General features: G+C 34.8%; 3 protein-coding genes and 1 long non-coding RNA gene across 7 annotated transcripts in view; 2 read left to right on the top strand and 2 right to left on the bottom strand.

Moving 5' to 3' along the window:
• Positions 1-3470, top strand: part of LOC111401090 (TOM1-like protein 5) — a 7979-nt gene extending 4509 nt beyond the window's left edge. For all 4 annotated transcript variants that reach the window (XM_023028639.1, XM_023028640.1, XM_023028637.1 and 1 more), the window contains 3 exons: positions 490-575; positions 2443-2604; positions 2808-3470. In XM_023028639.1, the coding sequence (XP_022884407.1) occupies positions 490-575; positions 2443-2604; positions 2808-3210 (651 nt within the window). In that variant the 3' untranslated portion in view covers positions 3211-3470. The remainder of the gene's footprint in view (positions 1-489; positions 576-2442; positions 2605-2807) is intronic.
• LOC111401091 lies at positions 7-4154 on the bottom strand. Its single transcript, XR_002703917.1, has 3 exons — positions 3994-4154; positions 1414-1455; positions 7-303 (listed from the first exon to the last, which is right to left on the bottom strand). It is a non-coding gene; the product is annotated as an uncharacterized LOC111401091 (long non-coding RNA).
• Positions 4155-5133: 979 nt separating this feature from the next.
• Positions 5134-7786, top strand: LOC111401086 (nuclear intron maturase 2, mitochondrial). Its single transcript, XM_023028631.1, has 2 exons — positions 5134-5286; positions 5575-7786. The coding sequence occupies exon 2, from the start codon at positions 5618-5620 to the stop codon at positions 7655-7657; it is 2040 nt and encodes a 679-aa protein (XP_022884399.1). The 5' UTR covers positions 5134-5286; positions 5575-5617; the 3' UTR covers positions 7658-7786.
• Positions 7787-7790: 4 nt separating this feature from the next.
• LOC111401089 (sodium/hydrogen exchanger 2-like) lies at positions 7791-13584 on the bottom strand. Its single transcript, XM_023028635.1, has 14 exons — positions 12777-13584; positions 12447-12565; positions 11821-11910; positions 11017-11084; positions 10873-10919; positions 10600-10794; positions 10467-10513; positions 9578-9644; positions 9383-9483; positions 9178-9279; positions 8876-9014; positions 8733-8795; positions 8411-8494; positions 7791-8332 (listed from the first exon to the last, which is right to left on the bottom strand). Exons 1-14 carry the CDS (start codon positions 12954-12956, stop codon positions 8009-8011), a joined length of 1626 nt encoding a protein of 541 aa, XP_022884403.1. The 5' UTR covers positions 12957-13584; the 3' UTR covers positions 7791-8008.
• Between the last annotated feature and the right edge of the window lie 5210 nt (positions 13585-18794).

The following is an 18794-nucleotide window of genomic DNA, read 5'->3' as shown; positions in this document are numbered from 1 at the left end:
ACTCACACCTTGAAATGTTTTGTTTAAGGAACCTGTTTTGACATCAGAAAGCCAAACTCATCAAATTTCACCCAGTTAATTTTCCATTGAAGGACCAATCATTTTGAATATCTTTCACATTTTTGGCACATATTATTATCTATATGCTCCATCTTGATGGGCAGAGTGAGCAAATTAACTTTCTTTATGTTCTTTCCTATTGTACATGTGTCTCTGCAGCCTCTCTCTCAGGTCACTTCTGGCATCCTCTCGCCTCTGTGATTTTCCCCTTATCTTTCATAGATATAATAGTCTCCCCCAAGCCTGAGAAATGAGAATTATCGCAAACATGAGTTGGCCACGAATTTTGTAATCACAAATTGGAAAGATCAAAGAAATGGAATAACAATTTACAGTCTCAATTCTAAGATATTAAAAAGTGGCCTAATTAGTGTTTGTTTTCCTTGTTCATTTTTCCTGTTCTTTAGTACGACATTATTGTTTTTCCAGGGAGCTAAGGATGAGTTCACACTTGATCTTGTCGAACAATGTTCATTTCACAAGCAACAAGTAATGCATCTTGCAATGACCTCTAGGTAAGACCACTTCCATACTTGTGTTGAACAAACAACAATTGCAGAATAAGAACACAAGAAGATCACACACTCAAAACCTAGCAAAGGCTGAGAGAGGATCTGGAGAGAATTTGAAACACCAATATCTGGATATTTTTTATCAAAAGACAACCAAGCATCCAGAAATCTCGATATGAGGTTTTAAACCGAAAACTAGAAACAAAAGACAAGAGTCCAAAGTACTCTTGCAGAGATAAATAAATGGACATAACTAAACTTTAATGAAAGCAACAGAATAAAAGCAGTAGAATTAAATTATCCCCTCGTATGCAAAGTGTAAAGGCTGATCATCTACTGCATCACATACAAAACTAATATTTCTGCTGAAATAACCTCGCACTTGCTTAATAACTTGCATTTCACAATGCGTTGTCTATAAGGCAGCCAATTGTACGTCTGGTCACTAGTGAATGCAATACATATCAGCTCACCCCCTTCAAATGCTACCCTTATCTGATACATATATTTTCTTGAAATTCTTCGGTATCTGCAAATGGGAATGTTTTCCTTCTCCCAATTTACAATTGTATTAATGAAGAGACATGTGCGATAGCACTGAAACTATGTTCGAGATGTCCAGAAGTGATGACTTGAATCCTTAACGATTCGAGCTAAATCATAAATTAAAACTAAAGAATGTTCAACACAATCACATAATTATTAAAGCACTTGCCAAAATTCAAATAATGTAATGAGTTTAATAAATTAACTTGAAAAGAGAAATATCAAAATATTTAAAATCAAATGAAATAATAATATTTTGACAACGTAATAATTTTATTATTGAAACTTTTCCCACCATAAGCCATCTTCGTGTTGATTGCTTCGAATCGTCAATTATCTGAAAAGTAGAGATAATAGGGTGAGAATAATTCTCAATAAGCGTGCGTGGATAATGAATTCATATATGTAATTCTACGAAAAATTCGTAACTTGCATAGTGAGACACAAAAATTAGACCGAACTTATACAGTACTAAATTCTTGTGTGTAGCACTACTAAACTCCGGTCCATTCTTAATAAAACATACGTAACATGGACCAAACATAATATAACCGTAGAAATATTATATACATAAACATTAGTCACCATAAACATAAAGCACAACTTACCTTTTTACTAGACAATTCAAGATGGGGGTAAATAGTGTGCAAATAGTTGTTGAGTGGTAGTTTAGTATTGGGTTTGTCTCCTATTTATACTATATATTTTTGACCATGTGTAGAAAAGTGAAAGGAAATGGCAAAATGTTAGACATGGTCAATGCATAAATGGTGTATCGTCATGAAAATGGTCAAATCAATACCTTTAATCATGTGGTCAAATCAATTCACTTAGCTTAAAACTTGGTGTAAATAATGTATGTGGTCAAATCATTTTCTTTTATTTACGTGGTCAAATCAATTACATTGGCTTGAATGTAGTGTGTATAATGTATATGGTTAATAAATCATTTTTAATCATGACCAGTTGACATATTTACATATATTTTACGCCTGATTTTATTTAACTTCCAAAATAACTTTCTACTTAGGCCCTCAAACTATTGGCCAATAACTAATAAGGTCATTAAATTAGGCCAATAATCAATAAGGTCATTAAACTTTAATAATAGCGCACTTAAATTTGGGACGTTACATGAGGAGCGTTGTGGTTTGTCATTTCAATGATCCACAAATGTCTGAGAAATAAACAAATAGAAAATTTTGATGAAGTACTTAATAGAGTAGGAAAAAAACAAAAACTTGATCTGGATAGTCATTAGTTCACTAAAAGCATAGAAATTTGTGATAATGAAGTCTCAATTATATATTTTTGTATTTTCTAGGGATGACAACGTGGTTACTCGAGCTATTGAGCTAAATGAGCAGCTTGAAAGAATTTTACAAAGACACGATGCCCTCATTTCTCGTAGGACTACGCTCATATCAACTCACATTGACCATGAACAGGCAGGGGAAGAGGAAGAGGCTGAACAACTTCTCCGAAGGTTGATATATTGCAATACATTAAGGGGGGATTTGAGGTTATTACGTGGGGAAAATATTTCTCTGAACCGAAGTGTAAAGCTAGCCAGTTTTCTCTCAAAACTTTGCAAATGGCTTCTGCTTCATATCTCTTCATCATCAATATCATTAGCATTTGAATTTGAGTTAAATCTTCTAGCTTATACTCACACTAATTGTTGGGCAGGATAAGAAAAGGAAAAGCTTGTCTACAAGCCGAGGAAGAAGACAGCCAAAGAGATTTGCCATTGAGATTGAAGAGACCTTCTGTTCCTGGGGAAATGCTTCATCATCCCCTCATACGGCCACTAACTGTGGAACTGCCAAATCGAGAACCTGTCCAGCCACCGACTATGGAGCCAATGCAAGAAACTGCACAGCCACCTACTGTGGAGCAAAAGCAAGAAGCCAATGTGGGAAGACCATTGGTTGCACTACCACCACCCCCTGCTAGACCTGTTGAGCGAGAGAGATTCTTCCGTGAGAACAAGGTTGACGGTTCTGCTCTTAATGGCCACATGAGCTGCCTCACGTTACACAGTCGTAATGTCAGCACTTCTCTAAACACAAGTATTGATTACAGTGACTGAGCAAAGAGTTTTTTCGTTTTTTCGACAAGCATTTTCTGCAGTGCTTTTAAAATGTTGGATGGCAGATAGCAGAGAGGATTTACAGCTCAATCCTTGAGATAATAGGTGTGATTTAGAAGGGTACATGGTGTTTTTATTATTATCAGAATCTTGAGTGCTGATATGAACTTGTATTTGTAAGCTGACAAGGATTTTATTCGAACTACAGGTTTATGATAAATTGCTGAATTCAAATTTTCATTAAAGGCTGTTGGGTAAAATATTCTTGATGTTCTGGTGGTTATGTTTTTGATGAGGTTAGTCTAATTCGAGCATATAACCTTTTTTAATCACACTCTTTTATTTATTTATTTATTTTTAAAGTCACTTTTTACAAAATCAATTTTCAAAAATATACGTCAAGCAGGCCCGTAATTATCTCTGGGAGTCGCTATTTTCATCCACCATTTTTCTATTTCTATCCACTTTTAAAAAATTATCCATATCACATTTTTAACTTTATGCGAATTTATTTAAATAGACAAAAATAAAATCAAATAACATCTATTACTCTAAATCCATCCACTAAATTTCCAGCATTAAAGATTAACTCTACCACTAAGTAAAGAAGATCTAATCCCATCACCTTCAGAAGTAAAAATTTTCTTTTCCACCTCAAATCGCCAAGAATAAATTCAATTCCTGACCTTGTAAATAGCCCAGAAAATCAACTAAAGCAAACATAAATATTCGCAACAACATCAATAGTTTTAAGTGATTTTCACAGAATTCAAATGAACTCACCAAATAAGAGAACAAATACTTCAACTTTCAACTAAAATTCACACGAGCAATCAAGAAAACACAACAAAAGTTAGAGAAGTCACAGGCGAAAAGTAGGCATAGATCACGGGCGAAAAGTATGCATTGACTGAACAAGAACTGGAAAAATTAGTAGGATGATAAACAAAAAATAAACAGACAAAAGGCGAAAAAGAAAGTTCAATCTTTAAGTTATCATATTTCCAAGCAAAATTCTACTAGGGCCTCGTTTAAAAATGAGAATGAAAAATATAGTCGTTACGAGCCCCACACAAGAGATAAAAATTCAAATTTGATGGTTTGATGTGATGGATAACGGTCATATTTTTCATTTTAATAAGGAAAGAATGTGAAACAAACGGGGGCTACATATCATACTCAGATTTATTGCTTATATAAATCTACTACATAACTTGACAAACATAAAAAGAAGGCATATTAATGGAGAGGGACATATAAAATAAAATCGTAGAATGAGGATTTGGGCCGCGAGAGCCTCTAGTGCAATTTGTAAAATTGTAGGCCCCTGGATGCAATTTCAGATTGAGGTTTAGTTTACAAATGGTGATTATTGTTGGTAGAAGTTGAGGTGGAGGTGGAGGTGGAGGGGAAGGTGGTGGTCGCGACGACGGTGGTGTAGTGAGATGAAGAGTGTTTATAACCAATTATTTAGGTAGTTGTGAATAATAAAATAGATATTTATGACCGATAAATAATGTGGTATGATTGCGATTAAATTTGTAATTATGACTCGTAATATGCATTTTGGTAACTGTGATCATAATTGTGTGTCATCATGACCTGACATGTTATTAGGTGATCACATATGTGAACACCTGAATTTTGAAACTTTTTCATAAGTTTTTTTATTTTATTTTTGAAAGTGTAACTTGAAACCTAATTATGTATTCTTCCCTTAATTTTTTGTTTCTGTCTTGGGCTAATTCAACACGGGCTGGCTTCAATTTGTAGACGGGCTACAATAGAAAAGAAAATCTGGACTGAACTTGGATCTCGTCTGGGGCTGGCACTGACTGTGGCACTGTCCAGTACAGGCCCAGATCCGCCACTAGGTCAAATAATGTGAAGAGGGCTGCGATACAAAGAAGAAAAATTTATATGTCTTGATGAGAACTCGTCATATTCCTGAATTGGTCCCCTATTAAAATATCAATTTAGTAAAACCCTGATCCTCATTAAAACCTCAATTTCCAGAAATTCCGTCAAGATCTTCTATGCTTCAACCTCTACTCCACGCTTACAATCAATTTGATAGTAAGAAATACTTTGATTCGTTTTTATCTCCATTTTCCGTTTCATTTCACCCGCTGTCTGGATTAGTATTATTGTTCATGTGAATGTTTAAGTTTTTTGTTCAAATTCCCAAATTCTTGTACTCTATAGTAGTTAAATGCATCGAACCTTGAAATTTTTGAGCCACAGAAGACTCAGAAGCAGCAGTACCACAGTTTTTTCGAAAACAAACCAACATCCCATATTTCCTATTCCTCAGTTTAATAACAATCTCAGCTGTAAAAACAGTAATGTGTTTGTTTTGTTTAGAGCATTATTTACGCATAGCAGTTCTACTACATATTCTAGTCGAATGCCTGATCCGAATGACCCGGCCACCTTAATGAAGGAGGATGGAGTTGCAGTTTGTTCCCAAATGTGGATTGAAAATTTCCGAGAACCCGAGAAGACTGTTACTAATTTGACCAATTATTTGAGAAGATTTGAGTTGTGGGTACTGGCTTACCAGAAAGTATGTGCTGACGAAACAGGTGCTTACATGCCTCGCAGTGCCATCACGCGCTCTGCCCTTGAGGACTTGCTGGGGTTGCGCAATGCAGTTCTTGATGATAGGTTTAAGTGGGGATCTAGGTTACAGTTTTTCATTAGGTCTCCCAAAGACAAGACAGATTACGACTCCTTGTCCAAGAGGAAAATTAGAGCGATTTTGACGACGACTCAGCCAGCTGCATTTCAGGACAGAATTGTTCAGGAGGTATTGTTTATGATTTTGGAGCCTGTTTACGAGGCGAGGTTTTCACAGAGGTCTTTTGCATTTAGGCCAGGGAGGAATGCCCATACAGTGCTGAGGGCCATTAGGAGGAGTTTTGCAGGCTACTTGTGGTATATTAAGGGTGATTTGAGTGCCATGTTGGATGGAATGAAGGTTGGGATGGTTATAAGTTCTCTGATGAGGGATGTTAGGGATAAGAAGGTGATTGATTTGATAAAGGCGGCACTGACGACGCCGGTTATCACGAGTAAGGTTGATGACGGAGAGAAGAAAAAGAAGAAGAAAAGAAAGTATCAGAAGAAAAGAGTTTTGGCAGAAGATGAGCCAAAGCCTGATCCGTATTGGCTAGAGAGCTTTTTCGGGTTTGCACCTGAGGAGGCTGAGATTCTTCCTTCATGGGGTCATTGTGGAATCCTTAGCCCTCTTTTGGCTAACATATGCCTTGATGAATTGGACCGCTGGATGGAAGATAAAATTAAGGAATTCTATCGGCCTTCGAAGAATGATGTGATATGGAACAGTTCTGATGGGGATGCAGAACAAGGAAATACATCTTGGCCGGAATTTGTTCCTACTAGTGGCCCAGATAAGACCAGGAAGATTGATTATATCCGTTACGGTGGTCATGTTTTGATTGGAGTTAGGGGACCAAGGGCAGATGCAGCAACTCTGAGAAAGCAGTTGATAGAATTCTGTGACCAGAAGTATATGTTAAAACTTGATAACGAAAGCCTTCCCATTGAACACATAACTAAGGGCATTATGTTTCTAGACCATGTATTGTGCCGTAGAGTAGTGTATCCTACTCTGCGGTATACTGCTACTGGTGGAAAGATCATTAGTGAAAAGGGCGTGGGCACATTGCTGTCAGTCACGGCTAGCTTGAAACAATGCATCAAACAGTTTCGAAAGTTGAGCTTTCTAAAGGGAGATAGGGATCCAGATCCACAACCTTGTTTTAGAATGTTCCATGCTACCCAAGCTCATACGAATTCTCAAATGAATAAGTTCTTGTCAGTAATGGTTGAGTGGTATCGATATGCTGACAACAGGAAGAAAATCGTTAACTTCTGTTCCTACATCATAAGAGGTTCACTTGCGAAGCTGTATGCCGCAAAGTACAAGCTAAGGTCACGAGCAAAGGTTTACAAGATTGGTTCTCGGAATTTAAGTCGCCCTCTAAAGGAAAAGAAAGGGCAGTCACCGGAGTATCATAATTTGTTACGCATGGGTCTTGTCGAATCAATTGATGGACTACAGTATACTAGAATGTCACTTGTACCTGAGACCGACTACACACCTTTTCCTGTTGGTTGGAGACCGGATCACGAGAAAGCGTTGCTTGAATATTTAAGGCTGGATGACCCAAAAAAACTCGAGGAGCAGCAGAGTTGCCTTAAAGATCAAGGTCTGATTTCACCGCAGGATTATGTTTCGATGCTAGTTTGGAATTACAAAAGGAATGCTGTTGCAGTTGATCGGCTTTCTTCTGTGTTAACTGGTGAGAACAGCATAAAGAGAGGAGCAGAATTCTTGTCAACATCAAATGACGAAAACAGCTATCAGAAAAATGCAAATGAAGAAGACAACGAAGAAAGGATTTCTGTGGCGCGGATGTAAGATAATGTAAGCGTCCTGTACTTTCGGTTGTCATGGTTCTTTCTTCTTCTTTGTGTATGATGACATTGTCTTTTAGAAAAGCACTAAACAGTTTTTAAAGCAATAACATATCCTGTTTTATAAGCCAAATCGGTAGAATACTGTATAATACTAATTTATCAATTTAAATTTGTTAATTTTGGTAATTGTCTATTGACATTCAAATATAATACAATCTAGCACCGTAAGAGGACACCATATGATCAAAGCATTGTAGAATGTCATACATAAAATGTCCCGACGTTAATCTGACTAAACTCGCATTGTACAAAATACTTTCACCTATATCTCTCTTCTCTATCCCCACCTTCATCAACATCGATGTGGATTCCGTTCGTCAGTCGGTGAAGTGGGAACAAAAGGAACAAAACCCCGTCCACCAAACACTGGGCGCATGAAAGTGTCATCAAACTTACGCCAATAGCGATGCACAGTGTGAGAAGGTGTCGTCAAAAGCATTCGTAGACTAGTAGGCGGATGTTCATCGCCCAAATCAGCTTCGGAGTCCTGTTGATGCCCGAGGAGTGGTACATTCACTGACCTTGGAGTATTAGGACCAGACGATGCAGCACTGCTAGACTGTTTCGGATGTGGTAGCAGAAGTCGTATAAGCGGCTGTGTCATTAAACCACATACCTATAAGGCAAAATGAAGTGAGCATGTATTGAAATGAAGTAAAAAAGGAGTGGAAACTAGGAGGCAGATATTCGTTACCACAGTCGAGAAAAGAACAACAGTAATAGTGCTGGTAATCATTATTGCGTGCGGTTGTAGTTGAGTATGCCCAGAACTCGAGAACTGTAAAACCGCAAAAAAGTTGTTTATAGGATATACTCTGAGTAGACGAGAATCTTCATCAATAAATATCAACACACGAAGAATTTATTAAAGAAAGAAATAAGGAAAAAAGAATATAGCAACTCTGCTCTGATATTTGGTTTAATATCCTTTTGACATCTTCAATAGAATTCATATTGTGAAACACATCCAGTTGTGGCTTAGATGGAGGTTGTCCACATGAAATCCACAAGTTCACCTTATTGTAAGCAAGGGCCATAGACACAGCACCCCTCATGAGTCCAGCCCACCATATTATCACCTATCAAAGGAGAAGAATGAATGTAATATTCACTTTGAATTAATTATTGGGCTTAAACTCAAGTGAAAGCAACTGCTTACTTGTTCCCTGAAGGTGATATGTTCATTCCGAGATTTCTTCGTTAAGTTAGTTAAGAATGATAACGTAAACACAAAAGCTGCTCTCCCTAACAAAACTAGGCACAGAAGTATGGAACTCACTGCAACTGAAGTCCCGGGACTGCAAAGAACCCAATTTAGAGAACATGAGAAAAAAATGTACACGGTATTTTTTTCATGTACTGCAGAAAATGTGTAAATCATTCGAATGATCTCTAAGGACGAATATCCACTCAGATCATTAGAAATAAAAACTAACTATAGACTGAATGTTGTCAGCATACCGGTCACTCACAAACCTCCACTTTTCAATGTCCAAGGCATCCATACCAACATAGAGGAAGATAAAAGTCTCAGCCACAAATGACAGAGTTGCAAAAGCATGCCTGTAAATTTGTCACATAAATTATTAATGCATTCATTGAGGGCTAGTCTCACACAAGTAAATGAATTTCAACGGTTTACAATCAAATTCTAGTGTAAACATACTTTGTAGTAATTCTTGAACTTTCAGTCACATTGTGCCAGGTGTAATGAGACATCACAATTCCACAGAAAAATACAGTGAGAATTCCACTCAGATAGAATAGCTGCATCAAATTGACGCGATTTATTGTATCCACAAAAATATGTATATGCCAATTGCATGCTGAAAAGAAAAATTTCTGAGTCGAGGAATCTTACTTCGGCTAGAATATATGATAAATATGCCATGAGAATCATAATCGCAACTTCACGATCCGTAGAGTGCCTGAATTACAACATAAGTTCTCCTCGAATTGCCATAGGTATATTTTCGACAAAAGATATTGCTAGCGATAATACCCAGAGAAGAGTAAAATTCAGGAATGAATAATTGACGTATAAATCCATGCATTTTAGACCAGAAAAGTAATGTTCAAAGAATTGTGATCATTCTAATGAGTGAGTCGTGTTATAAAAATGGAAGTATTTCTTATAAATTTAATATAAGGGATTCTGGCCCCTTGTAGAAGTTGCTGTTTTCCTCAAGCATCAAGTGTTTTGCTAACAAATATGTAAACTAGATAGAATTTCAATATTTTATTACTTACCATACAACCTATTTATACAATAAAGACTCAAACCTACAAGGGGGAGTAAGACAGAGGCTTTCACACTGTTATCTGTATCGTGAAAGGGGGGAGGAGAGGGTGTTGCATAACCTAATAGTCCTCAAAGTATGTTTCTATAGTGAATAAGGCTTCTATATATGTCAATAAGAACTCTGGGCTTTCTAAGCTTCTGTAGAACTCCTATTTGAAAGTCATATATATTTCCTTTCTTAGTCCCATACCATATATTTCTGTTTCTTTTACATTACAGACGTGAACTTTCTGATGCATAATGCTACCTATTATTTTATTCAAATATTCATTGTCAGCCTTTGACTTATTAAATTTATTAATTTAATTCAATAAATTTCATTCCTGTATTGATATAAAGAAAATCTAATATTGTGACAAAAACATTGCCTATGTTCCTTTTCGTCAATTAAAGAATCAATTCTATATCATGAAAAATGGAAACTTTCTAAAATTTTAATTTTTAGTACCTTCCGAAGTATAACTTTTTGATTATATAAGCACTGACAAGTCCAGCCTGCAGCAGAAATTAAAATGCCATATCAGAGAGAAAAGACCACATGCACATGCTTTCGTATGAGATTGATCCTGGGAGACGCTTACCAAAGCGCCAAGTAGCGTGCTTGCAAGAAATAAGTACAAGAAGCTTCCAATAAAGTGTAAAGAAATTGTAGGATCAATAGTTGTCATATCAGCGCTTTGAATGGCATTGAAAAGCACCACTGAAGTAGCATCATTCACTACACCTTCTCCAAATACCAAACTGTAAAGTAGGGGCGTCTCATCTTGACTTAGCACCTTATAGCATTAAAACAATTGTCATTTCAGAATGTGTGGTGTTCTCATAACATTGGAGTAAGCTTTAACATATTTTACCTGCAATGTGCAAACAGAATCTGTTGCAGCAAATATTGCACCAATTGCTGACATGATGGAGAAGTAAGGGAAACCCAAAAAAATTAGGTGGAGCCCCATCTAACACGTAAACAAGTGAAGCAATCAGAAGTTGCAAGGTCATACCTAGATAATCACTAATATCCAGAAAGCCGATTCCCAGGTTCCTAAAGAATAACACGGCACCTGAATCATACACAAGAGGATAAATAATAGAAGCAGAATGCATTTTCCATCAACACTAGATAATCCATAAAGTACTTAATCATCTCTCCTCTTTAGAAAGAAACTTAGGGCATGGCAGATGCCGCCACAGTTTTTTCAAGTTGTAAGTTATCATTTATTTACATTAATCTGTACAGTTAACCCTGATAATAGGAACTTCTTGTTTCTGATCAACATAAAAATATTAACTGTTCAATTCCTTCCAAAAAATTTAACATTTATGTCAGGTCAGGATAAGTTGAAGTACGCCACAAAAATCCAGATGTTTCATCCAATATAGGAACAAATCTCTCACAAGTGGTAGTTATGCCAAAGACACACACAACGATATGTAATTTATGAAAATGACAGAATTTCTATATTCTATATGTATATTTCAAGAGCTTAACATGAATGCTATCCACGTCAAGAACTTACAAAAGGCTTTGGTATGAGAGTATATACAACTAAAAGCAATATCTAACTTAGACGAACAAATGCAATATGAAGCATTAAAATTTTAAGAAGATAACTGAGTATCAAATGGAACTACAGGTGAAAAAATTGAATGTTACAAAGAAACCATTTTAATATTCTCTGACCAGAAAAATTGCTATAGCAGAACCAAATCATAAACGATAAGTGAAATCTTGATAGACACAGAATTTTGCAGGGGGTAAAAACAACATGGACAATGTAAAATAAAATAAAATAAAAATTTACCATATGACAGCACATGAAATTAGTGTACCAACAGCTCCAAACAACATTATAGTGATGAATTTACGGAAAAATTGTTTCTTCTTAACCTGGAACCTGGCAATGGAAGTAATAAAATTTTAAGCTCCTGAACAGATAATTTACTGGAAAAGTACGCAGGTTCTCTAACATCAGGCCCCCAACAAAAAATCATATTATAATACTGACGAAAACTTTCTTAGCAATCGATTTAGTAGATTCTCAAGATGATAAAATTGATTGTGAATTGGGAAAAGAAACTAGAAGGAACTAAACTCAGTTTTTAGAGTTCAAACTCTTAACCTGATCAACATCTATTTCACCACCATTACTACAGCTTGCATAACATCAAAATTCAAATAAAAGATCAAACCTTTTGAACTTATGCACTTAGCCTCATTTTACATGTCCTTCAATGGAATAGTTCAAATTGAACATTTTATAAGTGTGTTTCAAATTAAATAATTGAATCTCCATGGACAAAAGCATTTCTTATAATGATTCAAACAAACAAGAAGCATTGTAATTGCTCCAGATAGACATGTAACAACGCCATACACTCACTAGCAAAGTACCTTTTGGACAAGAAAACTATATAAAAGCATTCACCTTACCCAGCATTAAATATGATAGGAGGGAGAAGATATATGAAGAACAGATCCTCGCTGAAGACCAGGAGATGTGAGCTCTTGCCCCTACTAATCAACAATATAACCACTCCAGTACATAAACCCTGCAAGAATCCAAATTGAAAGTACATTCTGGTACCACAAACAAAGAATAGACGCAATTCGACATATGACAAAAAATTCATAGTAAGATAATAATTAGAATACAAATCCGTGTATCAGTACTTCAACAAACCAAAAGATAAAAAACATAATGATGTAACATATAAATTCTTCACCATATGTACTCAGGAAAAAATGAGAGTAAAAACTAACAATGATAAGGGCTGTAATTGATTCATTCATCCAACGATTCTCCTCCAGCAGATGGCCAATGACAATGCAGCCGCAGAGGAGGGCCACGAAGAGGTTCATTGACACAACGGATGCATGATCAGAAGTGGACAACATGTACAGTTTTTGCATCCAAGCACCCAATTCAGAAACCGTATCCATTTTGAGTGTATTTGAACCAAATTAATTAAAATTTTATCGTGTTTCCAGAAAGAGATAAATCAGCTTCAAGTCTTGATACTGTCTGCTTCGAAATTTATTCTTAAAACACTGCATGAAATTAAGCTTGATCGTTTGGACTACATTGAGATAAGAGCCACCACAATTTATTTATTTTATAAAATTTGCAGAAGATTCTGACACTTAAAAATGTTTAAAAAACATTGACAAAAAGTTCCTTGTACATAAATAATAAAAATTGAACAAGGAAATAAGAAGCAAGGTCGTTTATAAGGAATTTTTTACTAAAGCACGATCATTTCTTTTTAGGTAGAGAAAATAGAAAAAATAGTGTGAAAATTGATTCAATCTCGCTATTGAAATCCCAAGAAACAAAAACTGGGTATGACTCTCTCCTGATCACCCGTGATCGCAGTGATGATTCAAAAGAAAAAAAATCAGAAAAAGTAGGATAAAGCGGTTGTTGAGGTGAAATTTCTGGAGAGTCACGGAAATTCCCGGAAAATTGTGATCCTCTACTCATATTTCCATTCATATGATGATGAAATCGGGCCATTGAATGGCGTGAAAAGTGGGAGGAATCGAAGGAAAAAAAAGTAAATTGAGGTTTCGCCATTTTTTGTTCCACGGTCCCTCTTATTTCGAATTGCTTGGCTCGCGTTTAAAATATTTTCTTACATTTTCAATTTCAATTATGCTAATTGTACATGAAATGGTATATAAATGATTACATAAAATGATGTGATAGAAAAGAATTGGAAGAAAAGTTGACCATATTTTAAACTGACAAATGATAGAATGACATGTGACAATATATAATTCATTATGTAAAGTTTGATATACATACAAACCTTTAATTTATGTTAAAACTCTACTTTATGGTATTTTTTAGTAGTGTTAGACTTTAATTCCGTTTGTCTTACTAAGATTTTTGGGTTCCCTATAAATAGAACTCATTATTTATATTGTAAACAACTTTATTCATACATTAATTTGAAAGATTACTTCGTAAGCAATTTGCTTTTCATGATTTGTTATTCATTGAACTAATTTTGAAGTTATCAAGATTTGTTTCTTGTACCGTTCAAATAATCCGGGCGAGATTCTCCAGTCTTGTGATCGTGGGATCAATATATTGTCGATGATTGTATTAGTTCTTTGGTTCGCTTAGGGACCTCGATTGCTAGGTGTGCACTTAGTGTAATTGAATTTCTGGTTATGTATATCCTTATTAATTATTTTGGTTTTGTGAGGATTGGTTGGTCAGTTGTATTTGTCTGGTGCATGGCTTGTGTTTTCGGCTTAGTATTTTAGGATCTGATTGTTTCGCGTACGCTTTATATTGTTATGTTTGTTGGCCCGTGTGAGGGGAGGCTGTCTTGGGTGTGGACCTCGAGACCTTGCAAATGATCCATTACACATGAAAAATCCAAACATATGCATAATTAAGTTTTAACAAAAAATTTGGGAATAATAAAAATTTCGACTTTTTATCTTTTTATTTAAATTATTTCACAAAGACTTTTGAGATAACAGAAGAAGTGAAGATTGATCATACCAACGCAATTACCACAAAATATACAGATTCCAAAATCAATACTGTAATTAAGTAATTGTTTCTTTTGAATATCTGTTTCCAATTCCAATCAACAACGGGTAACTTTAGAGATGCATGCTACTCTTGGAAAAATTGAAATAGAATAATACGTTATAACAACTAATAAAATCTCATTTTATTTTTAAAGTTATTACATACTTGAGTTTACATTGAAGTAAGAATAATATTTTAGAATTTAGAATTGTATAACTAAGCCTAATTTCACTTTTATGATTTTATTCAATTATGATTATGACTTGATTTGCATTCATTATTGACTATGCCAATATTGATATACCCGAGGAATTTATTCCCGAGGACTCAATACATACCCCCACCTCATTTCTCTTCTTCGGTCCTCGAGGTCATCTAAGTCCTCGAGATATTGTAGTCCTCGAGATACCTCGAGGACACTTTTACATTCCCTCAATGTCCTCGAGAATAGTCCTCGAGACATACACCACCAACATACCTCCTAAGACCTGGGTACCTAACTAACAAACCTAAACACCCAAGGATTCTACATCAACCCTAACACCACTTGTCAAACAATTCCATTACAAGTAGGACATTCTTTATAATAGAAATTCCCTTGGATAAAAACATCCAACCAACACAATCCTACTAGGAGTACACTACCTACTCCTATAAAAGCAGAACCTTGGGCCATTATTCAGGTACGTTTTCTCATTGTTCTTCAGCATATAGCCTCACGCATATATTTTCCTTTCTGACTTAAGCATCGGAGGGGCGACGAGAACACACCTCGTTGCCTTTGTTTCAGGTATCGGAAGATCACGTTCGTGCTCCTCACCAGTCATTAAGCTCGGGAAATCTACAGGTACGATTTTTGGTAGCATCAATTATAATTATACAAGTATGAGACAAATTACATTGACCATATTCCATTTTGGGGTTTGGGGCAGGGAGATATTAATTGTTTAATATTTGACTTTATTGTGAAAATAAGAATCAACAGTCAACTATTGATTGGGAGCATCTCCCACCAGTTTTAAAATGATTGTGAAGTGCTAATCTGATGTGAAATTGATACTCCAAAATTAGACTTCAAAATTTCACATCAAATTAGAATAATGAACAATATTGTACCAAATTTGGTAAACCGATGTTCATTTCGTGTAATTTATACAATTTTTATTATTTTTTTCTGTCATTTATTTTATATTTCATTGTGAAAAACATCATTTTTACCACTTTTTAATGTAAAATGACCTATATACCATCCTATTTAAATAAAACAAAAAGAAAAAATAAATAAATTAAAGAACACATTGCAATTATACTCCCAAACTTTTAAAAAATCGTAAATGAGTCCAAATGAATTGTTAAAATGGTAATTAGCACAAAACACCCCTACCTCTCAATATTATTATGCAAAACGTCGTTGCCTTTTATTTTCTAGAATGTGATAATTAGTACAAAACGTCCTTACGTTTAGCCTATAGTGTACAAAACGTTTATATGTTTCAAATTTTTGCATTTTCACTTCGTTTAATAGTACAAAACGTCCTTACATTTTGCCTGTAGTACGCAAAACATCTATACATTTCAAATTTTTGAATTTTCACCCATATTTCCACGTTTCACAGCGGAAAATGTCATTTTTACCAGTTTTAATGTAAAATGAGCAATTTACTCTTCTATATAAATAAAACAAAAAATAAAGAACAAATCCTTATTTGCATTTGCAAGTTGGGTTCATATTTGTGAGTTGCATCCGTATTTGCACAAAACGTCCCTATATGGACTCACGAGTTAAGAAAAATAAAGAATCAATATACCCTCATATTTAATTTTTCTTTTCTTCTCTTATTTTATTTAAATAGGAGAGAATATATGTCAATTTTTTTATTGAAAAATTGGATGAAAATGACATTCTTCCACAATGAAAGGTGACAATATGGATGAAAATGTCAAAAAATGAAAGGTAAGGATGTTTTGTACAATAACATTGAAACTTATGGACGTTTTCTGCTAATTACCATATTTCAAAAAATAAAAAGTAGGGACATTTTGAACAAAAATATTGAAAGGTATGGTCATTTTGTGCTAATTACCATTTTAATTATTCATTTGGACATATTTGCAATTTTTAAAAAAGTCTCGGAGTATAATTGCAATTTGTTTTTTAATTTATCTTTTTTTAGTGTAAATATGAGGGAATATTGGTCATTTTACATTAAAAGTTGTTGAAAATGACATTTTTTGCAATGAAACATGAAAATAGAGGTGAAGATGCAAAAATTTGAAACGTATAAATATTTTGCACACTAAAGACCAAATATAGGGACATTTTGTGCTATTAAGCCAATTCAAAAAGTAGAAATTTGATAATTACAAATTAAAAAGAAATTAGCACTACAACAATATAAATATTATTAAAAACAGAAATTTAAAATAAAATATAAAATAATCTAAGACAGTAATTTAGTATTCAAGTAGATCATTTTTGAATCCTTGAAGGTCATCGAAATATTGATCAAAAGAACTAGAGGAACTTTGAGATCTCTAACTTCGTTGTTGAGTTATTTTTTGCATATTTCTTGTATGTTCATTTGAAAAAACTCACGTAAATTTGATCCATTATGAAATTTAAATCTTTTGGTAAAATTTTATTATTTTTCTCGATTTTCTATTTACTCATTTATTTAAAATTGATTGCATTTTTCACTAGGGGTGGGCGCGGGTCGGTTCGGTTCGGTTCTCTTTAGAACCGAACCGAACCAAACTTTTCGGGTATCTAGTAAATGGAACCGTCGGGTCCAAATATAATTATGGAACCGTTCGGGTTCGGTTCCATTCGGTTCGGTTCGGATCGGTTCGGTTCGGTTCCGTTCGGTTCTGTACTATAATTAAAATTTTTAACATTTATAATAACGTTATATAAATACGACTAATGATACATTCAATAGTTTTGGAATGTCAGAGATTAGTAAACTATCTTGTTCAAATGATCGCTACGATCAAAGCTTCAGTCGGGGAAAGTCACGGCTTCGATCGGAGGTCAGAGTGTCGGCCGACGATTGTATAGGTTTTGGAATATTAGATAGGCTGCGAGAGTGAGTGCGAGAGTCGAGACAACGTTATGCACTTTATTGTAGGTGCTTAGGGTTATTTAGTGGATTTGATTTGTTTGGCTAAGAAATGAAACAATAAAATGGGTAATGGCCAAAAATTAAAAAATTAGAAATGAAACAAATTATTGGGCCAAAAATTTGGATTTAGAAATCATTAATTTGTTAATTTGTTTAGAAAAAATTAAAATTAAAATAATTTGATTTACTCAATATAAAAAAAAAATTAGAAAGATTCGGTTCTTATTCGGTTCTTCGGTTCTTGGTCTAGAACCGAGAACCGAACCGTACCCGTCGGTTCTCAATTCAGATACCCATTCGGGTATTTAATTTGACAAGAACCGTCGGGTTCGGATCGGTTCGGTTCGGGTTCGGTTCGGTCCGGGAGATTTGCCCAGCCCTATTTTTCACATTGTCATTGTTCAAGTACCCATATGATGAAATTTGTAATTGTATATTACCCTTCACTACATCTCAAACAAATAAAATATGGACACTAATATTTTGAAGGAAAAATACAGACATGAATAAATGACCCTTTTTAAATTCATGTAATTACCCTCCGTTTTTTTAATAAAAACTGCATTTATCTCAAGCATGTTTGGTGCACTATATTAGGTATGAATAATTTTTAATTTATACGAAGTTCGATATAAATAATATGCAGATTAATATATAATCCATTACACGATAACACAGTAAGGATATCCATAATTATTAATTGATAATAATCGTAAACTATTCAAATGGTATTATGGGGTGTGGGGCCAAGCCCGAGGTAGTGTCTGGGCCGAGACCACCGCTGAAGGCAGGATTGGGAAAGCACGTTTACAATGTTCCATGCAGTTACATTGATTTAATTTCGGTGAAACTTTAAAACATTTACAATCTATGATTGTAGGATACCATTTCTTCCCTTCAACGAGGCATGGACTCGAAGCACACGGAGTGGATGTTTGAAAATATCTGGGGCAAAGATTGGAGCCACTTGCACCTGAACAAATATCATACATTAAAAATAACAAAAATAAACACTGGATAAATTTAAAATTGGAAGAATGTAAATTTGGCTTTTACAAGAACTTAAAGAAATTTTTAAAAATATTACTTCATTAACTTTTAAGGATA

The sequence above is a fragment of the Olea europaea genome, chromosome 10 (assembly GCF_002742605.1).
Source record: "Olea europaea var. sylvestris chromosome 10, O_europaea_v1, whole genome shotgun sequence".
Lineage (NCBI taxonomy): Eukaryota > Viridiplantae > Streptophyta > Magnoliopsida > Lamiales > Oleaceae > Olea > Olea europaea.
The sequence above is the reverse complement of the archived record's forward strand: the minus strand, read 5'-3'. Positions and strand labels throughout refer to the sequence as shown.